At 42.5% G+C, this 21,369-nt stretch overlaps 1 protein-coding gene across 5 annotated transcripts in view; it reads left to right on the top strand.

Moving 5' to 3' along the window:
- The first annotated feature begins 5,744 nt into the window (after window positions 1-5,744).
- Window positions 5,745-21,369, top strand: part of LOC147879774 (sodium/hydrogen exchanger 8-like) — a 147,893-nt gene continuing 132,268 nt past the window's right edge. For 4 of the 5 annotated variants that reach the window (XR_015540686.1, XR_015540685.1, XR_015540684.1 and 1 more), the window contains exons 1-2: window positions 5,745-5,986; window positions 7,657-7,870. Coding sequence is in view for 1 of the 5 variants with exons in the window: in XM_087372112.1 (XP_087228238.1) it covers window positions 5,888-5,986; window positions 7,657-7,870 (313 nt within the window). In the remaining 4 variants the exon portion in view is untranslated. Of the gene's footprint in view, window positions 5,987-6,122; window positions 6,180-7,656; window positions 7,871-21,369 lie in introns of those variants that run through there. The other variant, XR_015540687.1, reaches the window with a different exon arrangement.

Here is a 21,369-nt window from a genome sequence, read left to right as displayed (position 1 = left end):
CAATAAGAGAGAGAGAGAGAGAGAGAGAGAGAGAGAGAGAGAGAGAGTTTGATCATTTGTCAATGTTTGATTTGAATGGAATGAGAAAGCACATTTTGAGATGCTACGCCTTGCAATGCAACCCATTCGACCCGATTCAAAACCATGGAGTTTCCAACCCACTCTCTCTCTCTCTCTCTCTCAAATATATATATGTGTGTGTGTGTGTGTGTATGTATTGATCTATCTGCCTATCTATCTATCTGTGTGTGTGTGCACGTGTAAGTACGAAACCCGCACATTTTGTTGCATAATTGATTGAGACATATATGTCAAAATTTATGTGTAGAATCTTTTTTTTTTAATTCTCATTTTTTATGACACAAACAAAATTAATGCGGGCGTTTATGTGTATATTTTTGTGCACGTATATACATGTGTGTATATGTTTGATATGTGCATGTGTGTGCGCGCGTGCGTGCGCTTGCATGCATGTGTGTGTGCATGCGCGTGCACATGCGTGATTGTGTGTGTTTGCATACATGCTCGTGTGTATGTGTATACAACCCTTATGTATGTGTGTGTTGTGTACACATGTGCATGTTTAAGTGTGTACGTGCGCACCTTGTGCCTGTGTACGTGTTTGTGTTGTGTGTGTGGGTATGCATCTATGTGCATTGTGCACCCATATGTATGTATAAATGTTCATATGTGTGCGTGCGCGCACACTTGCATGTGCATGTTTGTTGGTGTGAGAACATGCATGTGTGTGCTTTTGTGTGCATGTATACACGTGTGTGTATGTTGCATACACATATGCATATGTGTATGAGGTAGTTTGAGAGCTTGTGGTAGTTCATGAGTCCGTAAAAGTCCAAAAGTCCAAGGGTGGCAGGTGGCATAGCAAAGAGCCCATGGTAGTCTAAGAGTCCAAAGGTGTTAGTCCAAGAGGTTGTGGTAGTCTAAGAGCTTGTGGTAGTCTAAGAAACCAAGGATGGTAGTCCACGGGCTTGTGGTGGTTACTGACTTCGTAATATTCCAAGAGTCCAAGGGTGGTACTCCAAGACATAGTGATAGTCTAAGAGTCCAAGGGTGGCACACGGCAACATTTCCTAAGCTCTTCTCCTCCAAGCTGCCATGTGGCAAAACCTCGTATGTGGTTAATAGGTAGAAGATGTATCTATATCTATATGTGTGTGTGCGCGTATACATACATACATACATACATACATATGTATGTATGTATGTATGTATGTATGTTTATATATATATTTGTATTTATATTTATATTTGTATGCTTATATTTCTATTTATACATGTATTTACACACACGCGCACACACGTGTGTGCGCGTGTGTGTGTGTGAGAGAGAGAGAGAGAGAGAGAGAGAGAGAGAGAGAGAGAGAGAGAGAGAGAGAGAGAGAGAGTGAACGAACAAAGAGGGTGGAAATCATGGCCAGCCACAGATTCCCCTCGAGCTCACGTCTCGCCTGATTATTCTTTTGTCTTTGTGTGCAGTATCTTCCATTGGCCTCCTTCCAAATGGAGCCCCCATGTTCTAGAATCCTCCCCCATGCCCAAGGTAGAGAGAGAGAGAGAGAGAGAGAGAGAGAGAGAGAGAGGGGGGGGGATTCTTTTTGTTGCCCAAGGTAGATGATTAAGACCTTGCAAAAGGCTACCACACTAATGTTGACTTTCTTAATAGATGGCCATGACTAACGATGCATAACTTTTAAAGTGGGTTGAACTCAACCATACTTTGGATTGTGAAAGTAAAAATGTGGTATGAATTATAAGACATTCTAAAAAGCCTTGGTTCTAATTGTAAGGAATCTTAGGAAAGAATGCACCCGAAGTCTTGGTCTAATGTAGACTTAACAATGTGGTTTGCATGTATTTGATAAGTCCATTTTCATCCAGATACTAATGTTTTGTTTGAATGCATAAAGCCAATTATCTTTGTATTTGTTTTTCTTTTGCTATGCATGACATGATATCTTTGATTGTGATCGTGCCAACTAGTAAAATATGATAGTGCAAGAGAGCATCCTTCATCTTTAGCATTAGCATGATATATAATTTCAAACGATGTCACCTTTCGCCAGTGGTCACAATCAAGGTGCATGAAAAAATGTACAATGCTTAGCACATGCACACATGCTTGTTTATTGCATACATGTTAAAATATGTCTTGAAAAATGTACTAAATTGTGCATTAAAGCCCCTTATCCAATGAAACTACCTTTCCCATATTGGTATAAGCATACACAACCATAATGATGAAAGTTCAATGGGGCCTTAAAATGGAAGCTAATGCTGGGGAGACATGAGACCATTAAGTAGAGCTATTTATTGAGGGATCCATTGCGGTCGATTTTTATGCCCTTCATTGTAGGAAAGCATTTTATGTATATTGTAGCATCATGGGTGCAAGTAAAAAGTTGGTCAAAGATGGGAGAACATTAAATAAAGATAATTATTATGCCATTAGTATTTTCTTCAGGTGCATGAAGGCATCATCAAAATATTTATTTGGTATTGTAGTTTAGGGGAAAAAGACCCCAATTAATGCTTATGTATTTTTTGGCATCTCAATTGCAAGCCCATCATAAGGGGACTTGGCCAAAACTTAGTCAAAGATTGGGAGAGCATTAAATAGAGATAATCATTGAGTAACGTTCACCTTTTAATTTTAATGACCGCAATGCTCATGAAGGCCTCATCAAATATTTTTTTGGCATTGTGGTTTAGCTCGGGAAAACAAGGTGTGAATTTCACGTGGCCTGCTAAAATGTAATAACCAGTCCATATTCAGAATTTCCATCTGTGATTTAACAAATTCGTGACATTAGAAAGCTCTATCATCAACCAATCAGAAAAGAGTGACGTCAAGAGCACATTCCAACGCTTGCACTAGTAGGAGCACAAACTTTTGCAACTCAAAATGATTTACTATAAGAGTTACTAGAATGCAACACATGTGACATGTTACCCATATGATAACCTAAATTTGCCATCTACATTAGATTCCCATCTAAGAGCCACAATAGGCTAGGTTCTCTTATGAAGAGTATAGTATTTGAAGCTGTAGAGAAATCCTTCAACTGAGTATGCAATCAAGGATATATGCTAGGAGTTCAAAAATTATTTCCCATGTTTGAAAGCCACTATTAGGAGATGCTCATGGAGAAGCATATGGGGACCTAGGAGAATATGAAGTAAAGATTAAAAAAAAGAGGACTTACGACGCATGCAAGCAGGTTCCCAACCATTCCTACTAGCTGGAAGAGAAAACTACAAGGTGCACACCGAAGTAGATATTCCAATAAGAGAAGACCGATGACACATGCAAGCAAACATCCAACCGTCTCAATTAGTTGGAAGAAGTGTCGAGGTCAAGCACTTTCCTAGTCGCAGCATAGTCTACTTTCAAAGAGAAACTTAGAAAAAACTGACAAGAGCAAGTGCTTTGCTTCTTGCAAGAGTTGCCACAACTCTTTGTTGACGAACAGTAGGAGCTCCATGAATAGTGGCACGTAGACGAAGAAGTGCGAGCGAAGAAGCAGAAACAACAGTAGCAGAAGTGGAGGCAGGCTCATAAATTGGGAAGCAATAGCCTCATTTAAGCGCGATTATTCATATCTTTTCTATGGGCAGAGGATGGTAATTCACGGAAATGCCACTATGTTCCTTGGGATGAGATCAAATGCCCTAAGCTTCAGGGAGGCTTGGCACTCCCTGACATAGGGTTGAGAAACACTGCTCTCTTGGCCAAGTGGCTGGTCAAATACCTCAATGGCTCGATACCGTGGGTTCAAGTGTCTAGATTTTTTGTAGATAAAAGTGGAGGAAAGAAGATAGGTCAATGGTCAGGCTTGTCTTGGTATGATAAGGTGGTTTCGTATTTTCCATTGAAATTGTTAGGGTCAGAATTGATTTCGGGCTTGATAAGCACATGGAAACAATGTACTAGCCTGTTGGAGTGGAGAGGGAGTACTGGGTTGCGGGGGGATGCAAGTTTGTTGGAGCATATTTGGTGGGGAGGCGCTGTAACGACAAATTTGAAACCGTTAGCATCCTTGGACTTGCTGAGAGCAAGATCGCTTCACAGAAAGGGCGTGAGGTATTGGGTCCAGCTTTGGGACTGTGAGGTGGCCTTTTGGAAGCCGATCCTTCAAGTTCGTTGTGAATTTAGGTTATCCGAGGCTAACACATCGTTTTCGTCCCGAATTGTGGCTGTAGTGCCGCAATGGTGGCCATCCAATCCCTTTCCCTCTTTGCTGTGGAGAAGTAAGTGCGGGATGATTGGGAGAACCGGGCTCAACAAACTCACAGCCAAGGTGGTCTACATGCAATTACTTTGTAGGGGCGAATTAAGAGAAGTTTTGAATAGAAATGGAATCTCCGTCGGGGCAAGGCGGTGGAAAGAGCGATTCAAAGCCATTTGGAAGTCTTCCCTGCCAAGGAAGCAATCTTTTTTGTTGTGGAAAATTCTTCATTGTTGGCTCTCGGTTAGAGGTAGATTGTCGAAATGGATGGCAATCAATCCAATGTGTGGTGTGTGTGGGCCGGCAAGGGAAACAGTTAAACACTTGTTCTGGGAATGCTGCACTGTCAGGCAGGTTTGGAAACAGGTGGAGAAGGCAATCAGACTTGCAGGGCTTTGGCAGGCATTCGAGCTTAATTGGAAGTTAGTGTTGTTGGGGGACAGATAAGTTACCATCGACCTTAGCTTGCAACTGGGTGCATATCAGAGTGTGTGTATGCTTGGCGATCTAGTACTCCCGTAATACCTTGATTTTTTGTCGTCAGATTTCGATGGGTGTCAGAGATTCAATGATTGTAGATGAATTGAAAAGGATTGTCTCGGATTGTGGGGTCCTGCTTATGAGGAAGGACTCTCTGCTAGGGGCATGTCTTTTGAAGATCATCCACTTTTTGTAGTGTCTGGGAACTGTCTGGGAACTGCGTGGCAGTGTAGGCCTTGGGTGGTTGCCCTTTAGCTGGGCCATCTTTTGTTTTGGTTTTGTATCTAGGTCTTCCTCCCTGGGGCTTAACCTCCCCCCTAATACAAGTCGGCTTTATTAAAATAAAAAAAAGCAAAAGCTCCATCCAAGTAGTAGGCATTTAATATACTTCTTACTGCAATAATGGCTAAGAATTTGCCAAGCCTTTATTTCGAAGTATGTCCCCCTCATGCCTTTTTACAAAATCGATAAAGTTACCAAATAATGTGTATGAAGCGGCAATTGCTGTAACAAAGATCAACCAAGTGAAAGAAAAGGGCGGAGGTTTGTTGCAGAGGGGATCTCCGATTCCCGAATCGTACGCGACACATCCCTGTAATTCCAGTCGATTCCCGAATCGTACGCGTGCATCCATGTTGTCATCCTCCTACCTTTTTATCTGCTGAAAATAACCAAGGGGAGCGAGAGCAAGAGCAGAAAAAGCGAAGGGTAAGCAACAGTCCAAAAGGGAGGAAAAAAGAAAGAAAGAAAGAAAGAAAGAAAAAGAAAGAAAGAAAGAAAGGAAGGAAGGAAGGAAGGAAGGAAGGAAGGAAGGAAGCGACGGAGCTTACCGGAAGGGGAGAAGCGGAAAGGAAAGAAGAGATGGAGCTGATAGAATGAATAATAATAATCGTGCAGGAAGGGGAGGAGCGATGGAAGCGGGGAAGGGGGAAGGAAGCAGGGGGAGCGATGGAAGAGAGGAGCGATAGAGGGAGAGATGAAAAACGTGGGAGGAAGGGAGGGGAAACGAGGAGGGGCAACAGGAGCAGGAGCAGGACGGGAAAGAAAAAGGGAAGAAGATTATGTTTGAGAAGAAAGAAAAGAGACGATGACCTAGAAAGAAAAGACACTAGTGAAACTGTTTGTTTGCAAACAGCAGCAACAACAACAAGAGGAGGGACATGCCTGCGGGAGAGCTATGGCGATGGCTGGAAAACAAGCAGGAGTTTTGGCCTTGGCTCAGCAGCAGCAGCAGCTGCTATGGCTATGGCGGAGCCCTGGTACGTACGCACTCTTTTAATAGAGTTTTCCGCTTTGCTAAATCTCTAGCCATTTTGGCGGCTCCCTTGGCATTTGGCGGTCAACATCCCCTCCCCTCCCCGCCCCGCCCCCTAATATTCCATTTGCTTGCTCTCATCCATCATCTCCTCCATCGCTGCTCCCTCCCTCCATCGCCACGAGTTCCTCTTCCGGGTACGTTTCCTCCCTCCCTCCCTCCCTCCCTCCCTTTGCTTTCCGTCTTCTCTAGCTTTTCCGTCTCCCCCCCCCCCCCCCTTAGCTTGCCATCGCCTTCTCCGCATCCTCACATCCTTCGTTTCCTTCGACAGCGGAAAGAAATTCTCCAATCTTCTTTTGCTTTGAATGCTGCATCCCTCGTTTCTTTGATTGCTACATCCGTTTTTTCCTGCTAAAGCGGAAAGACATTCTGCAACCTTTACTTTGCGCATTCGCAGCTGCTCCGTATTCCTGCTTGCTGCGCAACAAGTCCCTCGTCTCCTTCTTCTCATTTACCTGCCAACGGAGAAATTCTGCAATCTTGACTTTGTGCGTTCAGAACTGCTGCTTACATGCGTACTGGGACAGGAGAAATTCTGCAATCTGCATTCAGAAGCGTTTACATGCATATTGCGCAACAAATCCTTCGTTTCCGGAAAAGGGGAAATTTTGCAATCTTAACTTTGTGCATTCAGAACTCCATCCATGTATATTGCACAACAAATCCTTCATTTCCTTCTAGCCTTCTCGTTTCCCCTCCACAGCCGGGAAATTCTGCAATCTTAACTTGGTGTATTCAGAACTGCAATTCTTCCGTTCCTTCTAACCTTCTAGTTTCCCCTCCACCAAATCGTAATTTTGTGCACTCAGAACTGCGTACATGTATCTCATTCCTCCAGCTCTGGAATATCGTTCCGAACTCCGGAGAGTTATTGATTGCTTCATTACATCATGATTGGCATTCGTTTTCTTCTAACCTCCTCAATTCCCCTCCACAACTGGGAAAGCTGCAATCTTAACTTCGTGCATTCAGAACTGCATACACATATATCATTCCTCCAGCTCTAGTATATCGTTCCCAGCTCCAAAGAGTTGTTGAGTGCTTCGGTGCATCATGATTGGCAATCAGCAACGCAGGCGCAATGTGCATACAAAATTTCACTGGGTTTAGCCGTTTTATTAGTCTCGCCATTGCCTGATTTGCGATCCGAATTTGCGAACTTTCAAGATGGATCATCCAGGCTTGAAATAATATTGTCGTGTGGTTCCACCCCTCCTTGCACGGCTGCCAGCATAATTTTGGTGCGCTGCATGCCGCTTCTTCCCTCGACAATTCTGTAATTAAAGTCGCTACAAAATTTGGCTCCCTTAGATTGAGAACATGTAAAACTCCACCTGAGTTGAAAATCGAACCTTGTTTCGCAAAGTACATAGTGAAAGCACTGTTTTCATCATTCGCTCGGTTGCGATCACGTACGCCCACAGTTTTGGACATCAACGGCATACCGCTCTAACGACCAGCGTTCATTATTAGGAGCGCTTCTATGTCAACCGTTGCGGAGCTTCGACCAATTGTGCCTCGCAATGTGTTGATTGAAAAGGAGGTGTCACGGGATGTTGCAGAATGATTGTTTCAAAAGGTTAACGCTGACAATTTGTAAATGTTTTTTCCCAGTTCATCACGGAACCAGCCATGGCTGCTGCAAGTGCTGCCCCAACGACTAACGACGGAGCCTTAAAGGATACACTATCCAGTCAACCAGAATTGGTGATCTTGTTTATGGGAGTCTCCTTGGTGTTAGGACTTTGTTGTCGGCACCTTTTGAAAGGGACGAGAGTGCCTTACACTGCTGCCCTTCTATTGCTTGGAATTGCCTTGGGGGCTGCGGGTACGCATATCTCCTTTAATTGCTCGTGACTTTGATGGCAACTATGCAGTCCAGCCTCCCACCGTAGCTGCTGCTCCTTGTAAAGAAATTTTATTTGAAGAAGTAAATGGAAGTTTCTCGATGCGGGTCAGATTTGGCTTGTAGAATTTTCTGTATGGTATGGTGCAAGGCGTGTGTCGATTTTGGAAGTGTGATTGTAATCAAGTTTACATACACTTCGCAAGCTGTTGTGTTCTCTTGTGGGGCTTATATGAAAGTGTAGAACCATTGAAACAGCTATGCTGGAAAGAGCGTGTGTGCTACAATCATTCTTCATAGTTCTGTCAAGTTTACATACACCTCGCAAGCTGTTGTGTTCTCTTGTGGGGCTTATATGAAAGTGTAGAACCAGTGAAACAGCTATTGTGGAAAGAGCGTGTGTACTTCAATCATTCGTAATAATCCTGTCTAACATTGCAAAGAAAACAAGAGAGTCTCCTTAGACGGAACATGTCCTTGATAATAGTCCTGTCTAAGTGACACAGAAAATAAGGAGTCTACTAGAAGCAAAATAACCAATGAGATTGGCTATGGATGTAGTTGCCAGTCCCACATCTTGGCCATTGTGATGCGGTGATTGAGCCATGTAGCGCAGATCTTCTGCCGCATCTTAGCTACCATGATCCTGACCAAGTATTTTTTCACCATTGATTATTCCAAGTCTTAAGTTCTACATTGGTAATGAGTTCATGGGTAGCATTAAAGGGTGCCATGCGGTTGTTCAACTTCCAAGTATCTCTAATTGCTTCCTTTTCAAGTTGCTTACAGACATGATGCATTTTTTTGAATTAAGGTTATAAGAATTGAGAGCTGTACTGACATGTCCTTGTATTTGTGCAATCTTTTTCCATACACACCTGTCTTCTTTTATGCGATTGTGGGCAGGCTATTCCTCATCACTTGGTCGGTACATGTTTTTTCCGATTGTAGAAGTAGGCTAGATTAGTTTGGCTATACAGAGTTGCGGTGAATGTTGTAACCTGCACTAGCCTGAACTTTCTATCTTACCAAAGCTAGGATGGTGAGGGAGATGGCTACTATAAATCTGAGAGCAGCTGGACAGTGCTGCTGAATTGATGCCAACTGCGAAGTGTGTTTCCATGTGGTGGAAGAAGGTGCAGCTTATCCTTTATGAAGCGCATTTAGGTATGATGGAAATATGAAGACCATATTGCAGCTGAGAAGACAAAATGGGCCTCAAAAAATCAATAGCTACTATTCTTGGAAACAGAATTCAAGAGAAATTCGTTCATCATATAGATTTTGCCAAAAAGAGCCAAGGAACTATGGAAAGATTTGGAAGAGAGGTCTATAGTTAAATGCATACTTGGAAGTAATGCATTTTTAATGCAGACTTGAGAGAATCATGCTACATTGAGCAATCTTTGATCAATAATGCAGCTGCTTGCAGGAGACAAACGTTGAAAGCAATGGTTGCACTTTTTACTCCAAGAATAGGGAATGAGGGCCTTAAGCAGTTCAATTGGAGAGAGAGCATATTTGACTATAGTGTTGGGGTTATGGTTCGAGATAGGCCTTGTTTCGGTTCGATACCTTCTTATTGGTGATGATGGTTTCAAGGCATCTACCGTCTGCATTAAATTATATTGGCCGGCATTTCCACAGTTGAACGTTCCGATTTTGTCCATGAATTTACTTGAGCGGATAGCTGAAAGTGTCCTTTGATCACATAACTGATTCTGATCAATTGATTCAAGGATTGAAGAGCATGGTTTAGGATTCACTTTTCTTTTATGGGTTCGAGGAGCGGTGAATTGCTTCGCTGACGGTGTCTGCTTGCTTGTGAAACTGCAAACTGAATATTAGGCCGAGTATTGCGCAAATAAATGAGGCATCCAACAGCCTGGCTGTAAAGTGTGGCATCAACTCCTTCACCTCCACCATACATGGTAAGCTTCAGCCTTGACTCCATGGGAGTGGCTGTAGGCTTGCAATCTTCCTTCTTGAACTGGATCCCCAAATAAAAATGAAGCATGCCCAAATCTGACATGTCAAAAGTAGCTCTCAACTTAGCCTTGAAATCTGCAATTTTTCCTTCATTGGACCCTGTGAGCAGAAAGAATGATGACCAAAATATCATACCCTTGGTGGTAAAAATGCATCAATCTTTGAGTACCAAGCACGTGGAGCGTGTTTCAGCCCATACAAAGCTTTAGTTATCTTGCTTACTTTATGTGCATTATCTAATGCCTCAAAGCCTCTAGGTTGCTTAACATAAACCTCTTCCAATAAGTCTCCATTAAGAAAAGCTGTTTTTATATCCAACTAATGTAGATTCCAATCAAAATGTGCAGCAGCATGCCATAGGGGTACTAAATGGGTTTTCAAAGTAATGAGAAAGCCAGATGGGTCAATTGACAGATACAAGAAGGCTGGTTGCAAAAGGCTATGCTCAACAAAAGGGCATTGATTATGAGAAGACATTTGCTCCTACTTACGGGATGACTACAATCAGATCTGCTATTGCCATGTCCTTGGCGGCAAATCCACAAGATTCCAGGTTTGATTTTTATCAATGGATTGCAACTCATCCTTCATGACTTTCATCCAATGCACATTATCCTTAGCCTCTTCAAAAGGATCAGGTACCAGCAAAGGCTGAATCAACAAAATGTGTCCCCTCTTCATGTCTGGTTGAAGTGCGAGTTCTACCAAGCAAAGAAGCATCAAGTTTACTCTCCTTGAGAGTTTGGAGCAGCCAATGTGGAACGGATTTTGCTGCTGTCCTTTCTTGTCTAACGGCATCTTCCACTGCCTGTGGAGGAACTAAATCAGCTTGAGGCTGAATCGGGGCATGTGGAACAACGGGGACTTGTTGTAAATCCTTCTGAGAAAAACTTTTTTTCGCCTTCCTTAAATTCTCTAACGGATCTATTTTCATCCACATACGCCTTAGCTCTATCCATAGCTTGGCAGATGCTAGCTCTCACAAGTGCTAGCATCTCCCGCATCTCAACCATATAGTTCACGCCTCTAGGCACTTTCTGAGGTATTCCAACAGTAGTTAGAATTGCTGGTCTATAACCATAGTTCAGCTCGAACGAACTCATTCCTGTAGAGGAATGTTTTCTATCATTGTAGCCAAATTCTAGTAATGGCAACCACTTGTCCCACGTATGTTGCCTCAATGAAACATATGCTCTAAGCATATCCTCTAAAGTTTGGTTGACTATTTCTGTCTAACCATCCGTTTTAGAATTATTCCCACTACTCATTCCCAACTCAGTCCTTAGTGCCTCAAACACCGTAGTCCAAAAATGATTGGTAAATTTAACATCCCTATCTAATACTATGGATTTGGGTAATCCATGCAGACGAAATATATGTTTAATAAACAAATCCGCCACTTGTGGAGCACCAACAGACTCCTTAGTGAGAATGAAGTGAGCCATCTTGGTAAGACGATTAGCCACCACAAGGATAGAATCATATCCACCTTGTGTCGTAGGTGACCCACTATAAAGTCCATGGAAATGCTCTCCCAGGTATTTCCAAGGGTTGTAAAAGTCCAGGCGACTTCACCTACTCTGCCTTACTCACTTGACATGAAAAACAACTTGTCACATATTCATGAAAATGTTTTTCCATTTTTGGCCAAAAAAATCTCGTTTCACGAGATCATACGTCTTCTCGACTCTTGGATGTCCTGCACACGGGCTATCATGACACTATTGAATGACTCTCAGCCTGAGATCATTCTGACTACTACCTTGCCATTTCATTTCAGCATACCATTCCCTATGGTATATCTTGCATAAGTTTGGCCTTTTCTGGATGCCAGGTCATCCGTTTTCCCAAGTTTAGGCACATAAGCCTTAGGCCAAAGGTTGTGAACGAACTTGTCCACCTTTGGAGTTTCTCTAATCTCGGCCATTGGAGCACTCTCCAATACCGTGAAACTCATATTATGCATAATGCATGACAACGCATCAACAACTTTATTTTCCTTCCCTCTTCGGTACCGAATCGTCATGTTAAACTCCCGCATGAGTTCTGCCTACCGATTCATGTTAAACTCCTGCATGAGTTTTGCCCACCTAGCTTGGCGGCCTCTCAAGTCAGGTTGTTTACAGAAATGTTTAAGAGTGTCATGATCAACATCAACATAGAACTCTGGACCATACAAATAATGTCTCCATGTTTTCAAAGCATGGACAACGTCATACAACATACAACTCTAAATCATGAGTTGGCTTATTTCGTTGAGAGGGAGAAAGCTTCTTGCTTTCAAAGGCTATTGGTCTTCCCCCTTGGAGAAGAATTGCTCTACCGCAATACCGCTTGCATCGGTTTCTATGAAAAACGGTTTCTAAGGATCAACTATTTTAAACACCGGTCATAAGACCACAACTTGTTTTATGGCGTTAAAAATTTCTTGTTGATTCTGTCGTCGCCATATAAAAGGTACTTTATCTAAGGTCAATCAGTCAATGGTGATACTATCTTGGAATATCCTTTGATATGTCTCTGATAAAATTGGACAAATCCCAAAAATGATCGCAAAGTGATCAAACTCTGAGGGATAGGCCAATCAGTATCGCAACCACTTTCTTTGGATCCATTTCCACCCCATCAGGAGTAATAATGAATTCTAAATATTCAAGTCTTACCATGCACAGCACAATTTTCTTTTTATTTACATACAGACTGGCTTTTTCTTCAATATCATTGGCGAAGCAAAAGGTGAGAAACATGGCTGAATCTGCCTCAGCTTGAGGTATTCCTTCAGTTGTCTTCGCACCTTAGCTTCTTCAATAAAACTTGACCTATAGGGAGGCCTATTTACCGGGTCTGCCTCGAGATAAGTTTAACCTTATGCTGAACATTCTGCTTTGGAGGTAACCCATAAGGCAACTCATCCCTGAAACAGTGAGAGAACTCCTCTGCAATCTGATCAGCCAGCTTGACCATCTCCCCATCTTAGGTAACATCAGTGCTAGCCGATGGACCATCAATTGACTCTACCGATGTTGTACAAAGAAACAAAAACTCTTCTTGAGTTTTTTGAACTTCCATTACGGAAACTAACGGTCCGTGAGGCAAATCCTTTTCACCTCGCAAGACATACAGCATATCGTTCATCTTGAACTAATAAATGTGCTTTTTTCCAATCTATGGCTAGATTCTTCTTAAAATGCCAAGCCTTACCCAGGGCCATATTTGCGTGAGCAAGCTTGGTCATTTCGAAATCAGGCTTCTCCGCATAGTCCTAAATTTGAAGTTCCAACTGAGTAACCCTTTGGTCCCATACTTCAGTTGAACTTCCATTTGCCATCCTGACTGTATACGCAGTCAGATGGACTACTCTTTGATTTCAGCCTCTTTACGAGCTTGAAGTTAATTACATTGCGCATTGACGCTGAGTCAAACAACACAATGACGTCATGATTGGTGGCCACTTGCCCCTTCATCTTAATTAACTCCGTATAGCTAAAGGCTGTATACCCCGTTACTGCAAGCTTTGATAGGATATTATCAGGTGCATTGTTTACTAACTTAGCAATAGACACGCATAACAAAACAGGTATTGACCTTTGAGAAGATCCCGCTAGCTGAATATGCATCTGTTTTGCTCCAGGACTTTCCTCCATCTCCACGTCGCACACCATCTCAGCCATCTGACGATCCTTGTTTCGTGGACAATCTTTCCATTGATAAGGCTGAAGGCATCCAAAACACAAGCCTTCTCTTCTCGCCTTCTCTTTTTGCTCTGGAGTCAAAGAAGATTTTGACCAAGCTCGGGCTGCCATTGGACTTACTTTTCTTTTCACCCCAATGGTGTAACTTGGTTTAGAAGGAGTCTCAATTGGCTTCGCGTGCTTGGCTTGGCCACTAGGCTGTGAGACACTCCCTTTACTTACTAACCAAGAGTTGCTGCTGCTGGCGAAACGTGGACTTGTCCTTCTAGAATTAGTATTTCTTCTTAAACCCACTTTTGTTCGGGTACTTGTACCAAGTCCCAATCTGCACAGACCTACCTTGTGTGTGGTCCCATGAGGACTCCTGCCTTGGGTGGTTACTTATATTTTGTCACATTTATTGATGACTATTCAAGATACACTTGGGTGTATGGTTTGAAGGCAAAATCTGATCTGTTTCTCCATTTTTTGACATTTTGTTGCCAAAGTTGAAAATGAGACAAGGCTCAAGATACACACACTTCGCACAGATAGAGGGGGGGAGTATATTCCTCATGCATTTAAGGCTTATTTGCTGGAAAAGGGCATTCATCATCAGCTTACAGTGAGGCTTACTCCTGAGTAGAATCCTCCAGCTGAGAGGAAAAATTGCACTCTCATGGAGATGGATAGATGCATGCTTCGGAGTAAGAAATTGCCTCACAAATTTTGGCTTGAAGGTCTCATGTGTGCCAATTATGTGTTGAATCATGCTCCCACGAAGGCTTTGAAAACTATGACACCATATGAAGCTTGGTATGGAAAGAAGCCTTCAGAGAATCATTTCTGTGTTTTTGGTTGTGTTACATATGCCCCCCATGTGCCCAAAGAGTTTCGTCATAAGCTGAAAGGCAAAGCACTCGAATTTTTTTTTGTTAGGTATAGCACGGAAAGCAAAGGATACCGTCTCTATGATCCTGTTGCTCGCAAGATCTTTGTTAGTAGAGATGTAATCTTTTCCAGAAAATTCAGCAAATACACATACCGAATTTAATATGCTAGCTACTTCACTTTCAGATGATGTTTTTGAAGGGCTGATACCCATTGCTTTGGGTTCTGGAGCTGATATGCATGCTGAAAATCTACTTGAAGCGCAATGAAATCTAATACGAAAGTTGGTCCTCTAAAGGAAAATGTCCACCGACTCTTCCGAGGCCATGTTGTCTCAGCTTGAGCATAACATTCCTTTCCTCTTCAGGCATCGGCGTCCTCGATGATGAAATCAGGGAATGCTCTTCGCATCTGGTACACGGATTCCCAAGTAGCCTTAGATAGAGGTAGACCATGCCATGTAACCAACACCTTGGGTATCTTCTGATTGTGTACTTGCATTGTTCCTCGGTCCAGGATTCTTGTTGATTTGCGCCTTGCATTATTCTCTATCTCCTGAAACAAGACAACACCCTCGATTAATGAGTCACCTGGATGCAAAAACTTCTTTAAACAAGAAACATGAAACACTGGGTGCACCTCACAACCCGGTGGTAATTCCAACTTATAGGCTACCTTGCCTATTCTTTTAAGAATTAACTAGGCTTGGGTTAGGTCTTGGGTATTGGGCTGGTTTTCCTTTTTAGCCCTCTTAGGTACCCTTGTGTAGGGTGCTTGGTGCCAAAAGGTGTGCCTATTCTAAGGGGTGTGACCCTTGGAATAGGTGTACCTTTTCATGAAGGGGTGTGACCCTATTTTAAAAAGGGGTGTCCACAATATCAGGGTGATAACTTAGCACACTCCCCTGTAGTCAAAGACTTAGAGTGTGAAAAAATTATGGTCAAAGGAATCAATGTCAAGGTTTTTGGTGAGGGCGAATCGACACTGACTAGATGGTTTTAAAGGTCAGGGGTCTAGGGGCATCAAATTGTGTAATTGCCTAGGGGCAAATGGAATGTAATGATACTCCAAGAGAGGGGTAAATGGTGCACCAAGGATTGATCCTAGAATTATGACATGTGGCATGTAGAATCATCTAGGGATTTGTGGGCTTTGTGTATAGCATGCAGGTGGAACACACGTGAGAGATTATGAATACAAGCTCGTTGTCACAGAGGTTGGCTTGGAGGAACAATAGAGTGTCATCGCCCATGATTATTATGCTTGTGCGTAATACTTGCAGTATGTGAAGATACTCCCAACCCAAGATTAAAGGAATCACGTTGTTTAACTCTGCTATGTACTATTCTAAGAAACACATGTAATAACCCATTATGAATACAAGCTCGTTGTCACAGAGGTTGGCTTGGAGGAACAATAGAGTGTCATTGCCCATGATTATTATGCTTGTGCGTAATACTTGTAGTATGTGAAGATACTCCCAACCCAAGATTAAAGGGGGTGTTAGGTTATGCTTAATCACGTTGTTTAACTCTGCTATGTACTATTCTAAGAAACACATGTAATAACCCATTGGATTATTAAAGTACTTGGAATGTCTCGGACAACCTCTATTGAAATCGATTAAAGTGGTCAAACTTGGGCTAAAGGGCTCAAACTATGTAGAGTAAGCGTTTGCATGAACTCGAGAGGAGGGAAGCCATATGGTTCATTTTGGCCAAACCGCCATGCTTGATTGAAGTTTTGGTTAATTTCTTAATAATTTGACATATAACTGCATGCACTTTAGTGACTTATTATCCCATGTGTGGTTTTGTGCCAAGAAGCACTGCTACATGATTGAATAGGGTTAAGCAAGAGTCAACATTGACCTAAGGTCATGGCCCTTGAGAATGATGACGACCCATGTTGGCACATAAGTGCCTACAAAGTCATGAGTCTTTAAAAATATGTAACCCTAGACCTTGTGTTCAAAAGAGGCATTTCTCTTATGCCAATTCACATAAATTTACATCCATAAGTGATTTTTTATTCACTTGAAGAAAATCTAGGCTAAAAGTATTAAAAATGCTTGAAGAAACGTATGAAGGGATAAATTTTTACTATGCGGTATTCCTATATAATGACTGTTCCTACTATAAAGGCATGCAAGATTATTAGTACCATGTATGGGGTATTTCAGTATAGTGGCCTCTCCAATCTCAAAATGCATAAGATATGAACAAGTTTGCCACACACAAGTATTACAATGCTGGGCTCTTGGGAAGGGTGTGACCCTAAGTCCCACCAATTACAAGATGGGTGCTATTTACAATACTGGGCTCTTGGGAAGGTGCCCCACCACCACTTTGGGCAAGCTCATTGTCCTGCAAATCCATGCTTCATGCTTGCTAAGACTGGTTAGTTAGCGAGTGATAGCTCAGCTCTTGCATTAAGAGATACGTAGCAATTTCCTTAGCAAAGATTACAAGTTACGTTAAGGTGGCAATTCAAGTAGTGACTTACAACTTAATATAAACTCCTGCATTAGCACTATTTCAAATAGATGGTTTGACAGTCTGAGATAAAATTATTCCTCTTATGATAGAGTATATGAAGCAAACACTATGATAGAGTGCATGGCTAGTTGAGGTTAAATAGATCAGGAGTCCACAATAGAGTGGCAGATGCCTTGCCCTGCATAGACTATCTTGCTAGCCTCCGCGGGAAAGCGCTCTAAGATCCCAGGTGCGACTACTAGAACTGTTGCGCTCAAACTTGCCTGCATAGTAGCCAATGTCTGTTTGTGTTTAGTAGCATGGCCTCTCGGTCAAGATGCTGCTGCTGCTCGGTTAGGGTCTTTTTTGAGCGTCGAATTGCCTCCTCATGTTTGTGTTCTTCACGCATAACCAAGAGCAGTTTTTCAAAATCTGAGACGTCTTTCACTGCTTCAGGCCCTGACTCCACTTTTTCTTGAAGCTGCTTCTCTGCTTCGTCCAACTCAATACACTCGCGGTAGTCAAGCTAGATTGTAGACTGAAGCTCTAATACCAATGTAACATGCAACGGTTATCTGATCGTTTAATCACAGCAAGACCTTCTTTAAACCTTTAGCGAGGAATCGTAATTATACACCACAGAGAGGGGAGAGAGAGATAAAGGTTAGAGTAATGGAGACGACAATCGATTGGGTCTCTGTACCCATTGAGGGCCCCCTCCCCCAATATAGGGGAGAATTTCCTTAAGCTTGGAGAACTTCAAAGTACAAATGACACTCTTCAAGAGCGCATGGAACACTGCTCTGAAGAGACACTGTGACCTCCTGAACTAACCCAAAACCTGAGCAACAGACCAGCCACTGACCAAGGCCTCAATGCTGTCCACATGGATGATGTAGACCACTGTGCAAGGCTAAGGATGAGGCTTGCGCTGTCCACAGGCATGCAGGGTTACTGCGTGAGTGAGAGAGGTGAACGGAAAGATGCAAGGACTGAGATATGGAGCTGAGAAACTGAGAGAAAGCTGAGATTTGGAGCTGAGAAAGAGAGCTGAAAAGGAGCTACTGTAAACTATAAAAGAAAACTGCAAAGAGCTGATGAAATAGAACTCAAATCTCCCTCTGTTTGCTGCTCCAGACCCTGGCTAAAGTGCCGCGTGGACCCCTTCCAAAGGTGGCTGATCTGAGCTGCTAAGGATCTGCTGCTGTTCATGGCCAGATCTGGGGTGCATAGGGGCTGCTCTTAGGGCTGGGAGGGGAGTTGCACTGAAGCTAGAGGAGAGGCTGAAGACTGAATGCCTGAAAAGGCCTCAAGGAGTCCTTTATATAAGGCTGGTTAGGTTGACCAATCACCCTTTAACTGGTAAGCTTTTGACCGGTCAGACTTTGACTTTGACTATCAACCTTTGATCAGTCAACCATTGTCCGAGCAGCCTTTGACGAGTCAACCTTTGATCGGGCAGCCTTTGACCAGTCAACCTTTGACCGAGCAGCCTTTGACTTTGACCCAATCAACCTTTGACCAGTCAACTGTCGACCGGGCAGCCTTTTACCAGTCAACCTTTGATTGGGCGGTTTTTGATCAGTCAACCTTTGACCGGTCAGCCATTGCTGACTGCCTAGATCTGGCCTTTAAGAATGCTGCCTAACTACTAACCTAGGCTGAACTTGACTATCCTAACTATTTCTCTAGTGGGTACAAGCTATTTACTACTGATCCTAAGGCTAGGAGATTGACCTGCGTAGCTTGTGTCTGACTGTCCCTGGACTGAGGGATCACGATGGGGTCACGACATATGACAAAATCACCTATAAAGGGATCCACTAAGCATTTGTCGATGTAGCCAACACCCAAGTGTAGGGGTGCATGTGACAGCATCTGCCACTCTATTCTGTGCTCATGGGGTATGGACAATTTGAGAATGGAATATTGATAGAAAGTTTGTCCATCTCAAATGTTTTCCGAGAGCTTGGTTTGGGTCAAAAGGTACCTGAGCTTTGATGATCTATCTTGCCTATGAAATCAGCTCCCAAAAGATAGTGTTTCCAGATAGTAAGAGCATGAATTACTTCCAACATCTCTTTCTCATAAGTCCCCATATGTCTCTCGGCATCTTGCAATCTCCTACTTTTGTAGGCAACCACATGTGGCAGCTCCGACACACTCTCCACAAGTGTGACAGTCCACATCAAAGGGCTTGTGTAAATTGAGAACAATGAGAATTGGCTCTGTGGTTTACTTTAGCTTGAGAGTGTTGAAATGTGTGCTTTGTCACTATCCCTATCTGAAAACTACAAGTTTCTTTGTCAAATCATGCAACGGGGCTGAAATATCAGCAAAGTGTTTGATGGATCTCTTGTAGTAGGAACAAAGCCCTAAAAAACTACGCACATCATGCTCTGTTATCAATTTATGCCATTCTTGAATGGCTTTGATCTTTGCGGGATCCATCTGTATGCCATCTTTGGAAATGATGTGACCAAGATAATGGATTCCATAAAAACAGAATTGACTTTTCTTTCCATTAATAAAGAGCTTGTTACCTCTGAGTTGCTAGAACACTATGGCTAGATGTCTTTTATGCTCCTTTTTTGACATAGAGAACACAAGAATGTCATCAAAGAAGGTACCTATATGAGGTCGAAAAATGCAGTCCATCATCCTATTGAAAGTAGCTGGAGCATTTGTTAAGCCAAAGGGCATGACTAAGAACTTTTATAACCCTAAAATCATCCAAAAGGCCGTCCTATGGATGTCCTTGTGATGAATCCTGATTTGATGATAGCGAGTCTTGAAGTCAATCTTGCTGGAAATAGTGGCTTCTTTCAATCAGTCCAACACATCATTAATATGAGAAATCGGAAACGTGTTCTTGACAGTCATCTTGTTGAGGGCTGTATAGTCCTCACACATTCGATAAGACCCATCTATCTTTTGAATCAACAACACAGGTGAGCAAAAAGGAGAAGAACTAGATTAGTTTGGAGTGAATATCCTATACTTTCGCCATGTTCTCCTCTGTCTAGGATGCACTCACCCGATAGGATGGTCGACTTGAAATGAGCTCGATGAGATGGTCCTTTGGCTGCTCTGGAAGTAACTCTCCTGGCAATGATTTTGAAAAACAATCTCTAAGCTTTGAAATTTTCAATCTGGAGAATCTAGTTTAACTTTTGGTTCGTTCTCTTTTTCGTTAACATAAATCATGTAAGCCGAAATCGAAGACTTTATTAATTTTCCAATAGAAACATTGGATACAATAGGAATATATTTCCCTTCCCCTTGGTAACATTGTGATGTTCTCTTTCTCTATGATTGAAAACAAGTCTCTTCAGCACATAATCCTGAATATGAATCCTAAGCTTTCCAATGAGAGGTGTCAATGGTACTTACTTTCCCTAGAAAATCTGCTAGGCATGAAGAGATAGTCCAAACTCCTTCGTTTTGATCCGTAACTGCATGGCTAGGTTATGAGAAATAAAGTTAACTGTTGCTTCAATATCGAACAAAATCAAAATGTTCAGATCTCTTACTTTGCCCCCAAGAGAGACAAAGTGCTCTGGCCTTTTTATCGGCCACTCTCCCTAGTACGTCAGGGACTGCTGCCACCAAAGTCTCTGGTGATTCTTTTGGCTTTTTCTGGCCCTTGGAGTTCTTTAATCTTTAAAGGCAGTCGGTTACCAAGTGTCCTTCTATCCCGCATCTAAAACTTTTCCCCTCCTTTCGGTCTCGATCTTGTCAGGAGAGTGAATCTAGACTTTCCTTTATAGGGCTTTGGTTCACCCCTCGGCTTCTGTGGCTGAAACTCCTCCCTTTGACCTTGTACAGATACCACATTTTTCTTGATGGTGTTTCCGTTCTTGCTTTTTGATGCTGCTACTAATAGTCGCAAACTTCTTTCATTAATTGGAGCTGAATGCATCAAATCTCGAAGTTATGTCTTGGAATATTGCAATACTCATTTGGGCACAAATACTAGGTTGTAAACCAGCCTTGTAGTTCCAAAGCTTTTTGTTCTTTGAAATTTCCTTGAAGGGGGTAATCCAAACGGGGTAATTTGAAGATAAGTTGACCAAATAAGTCTTGGCAGTATCTAGCTCCCCCAAGTTGTGTGAACATCATCATAGAATCTTTGGGCAGAAATTGCTCACTTGAATTCTTTCCATGTTTTGGTGCTTCATCTGCAACAAGAAGAGCTCCCCACCATGCACTTGCATTGCTATCCTCAGCTTTGACTTCTCTTGATAATGTCCTGTCTTAAAAGCTTTTTTACATTTGCCATACGTTCCATCAAAAGTGGTGAACCAAATGGTCTTACCACCTTCTTTTAAATCTTTGCTTCTCTTCTCCTTTTTTGACCACGTGGAAATCGCTCCCTGGATGCTGTGGAAGAAGAGCTGCTAGAAGATGATGAGTTGGAGCTTGGAGATCTTCTTCTACGCTTTCTGCTTTG

The sequence above is a fragment of the Dipteris shenzhenensis genome, chromosome 33 (genome assembly GCF_047967505.1).
Source record: "Dipteris shenzhenensis isolate YYH24624 ecotype China chromosome 33, Dip_SZ_1.0, whole genome shotgun sequence".
NCBI classification, from domain to species: domain Eukaryota; kingdom Viridiplantae; phylum Streptophyta; class Polypodiopsida; order Gleicheniales; family Dipteridaceae; genus Dipteris; species Dipteris shenzhenensis.
Note: the sequence above shows the minus strand (reverse complement) of the source record. Positions and strands in the feature narration are given on the sequence as shown.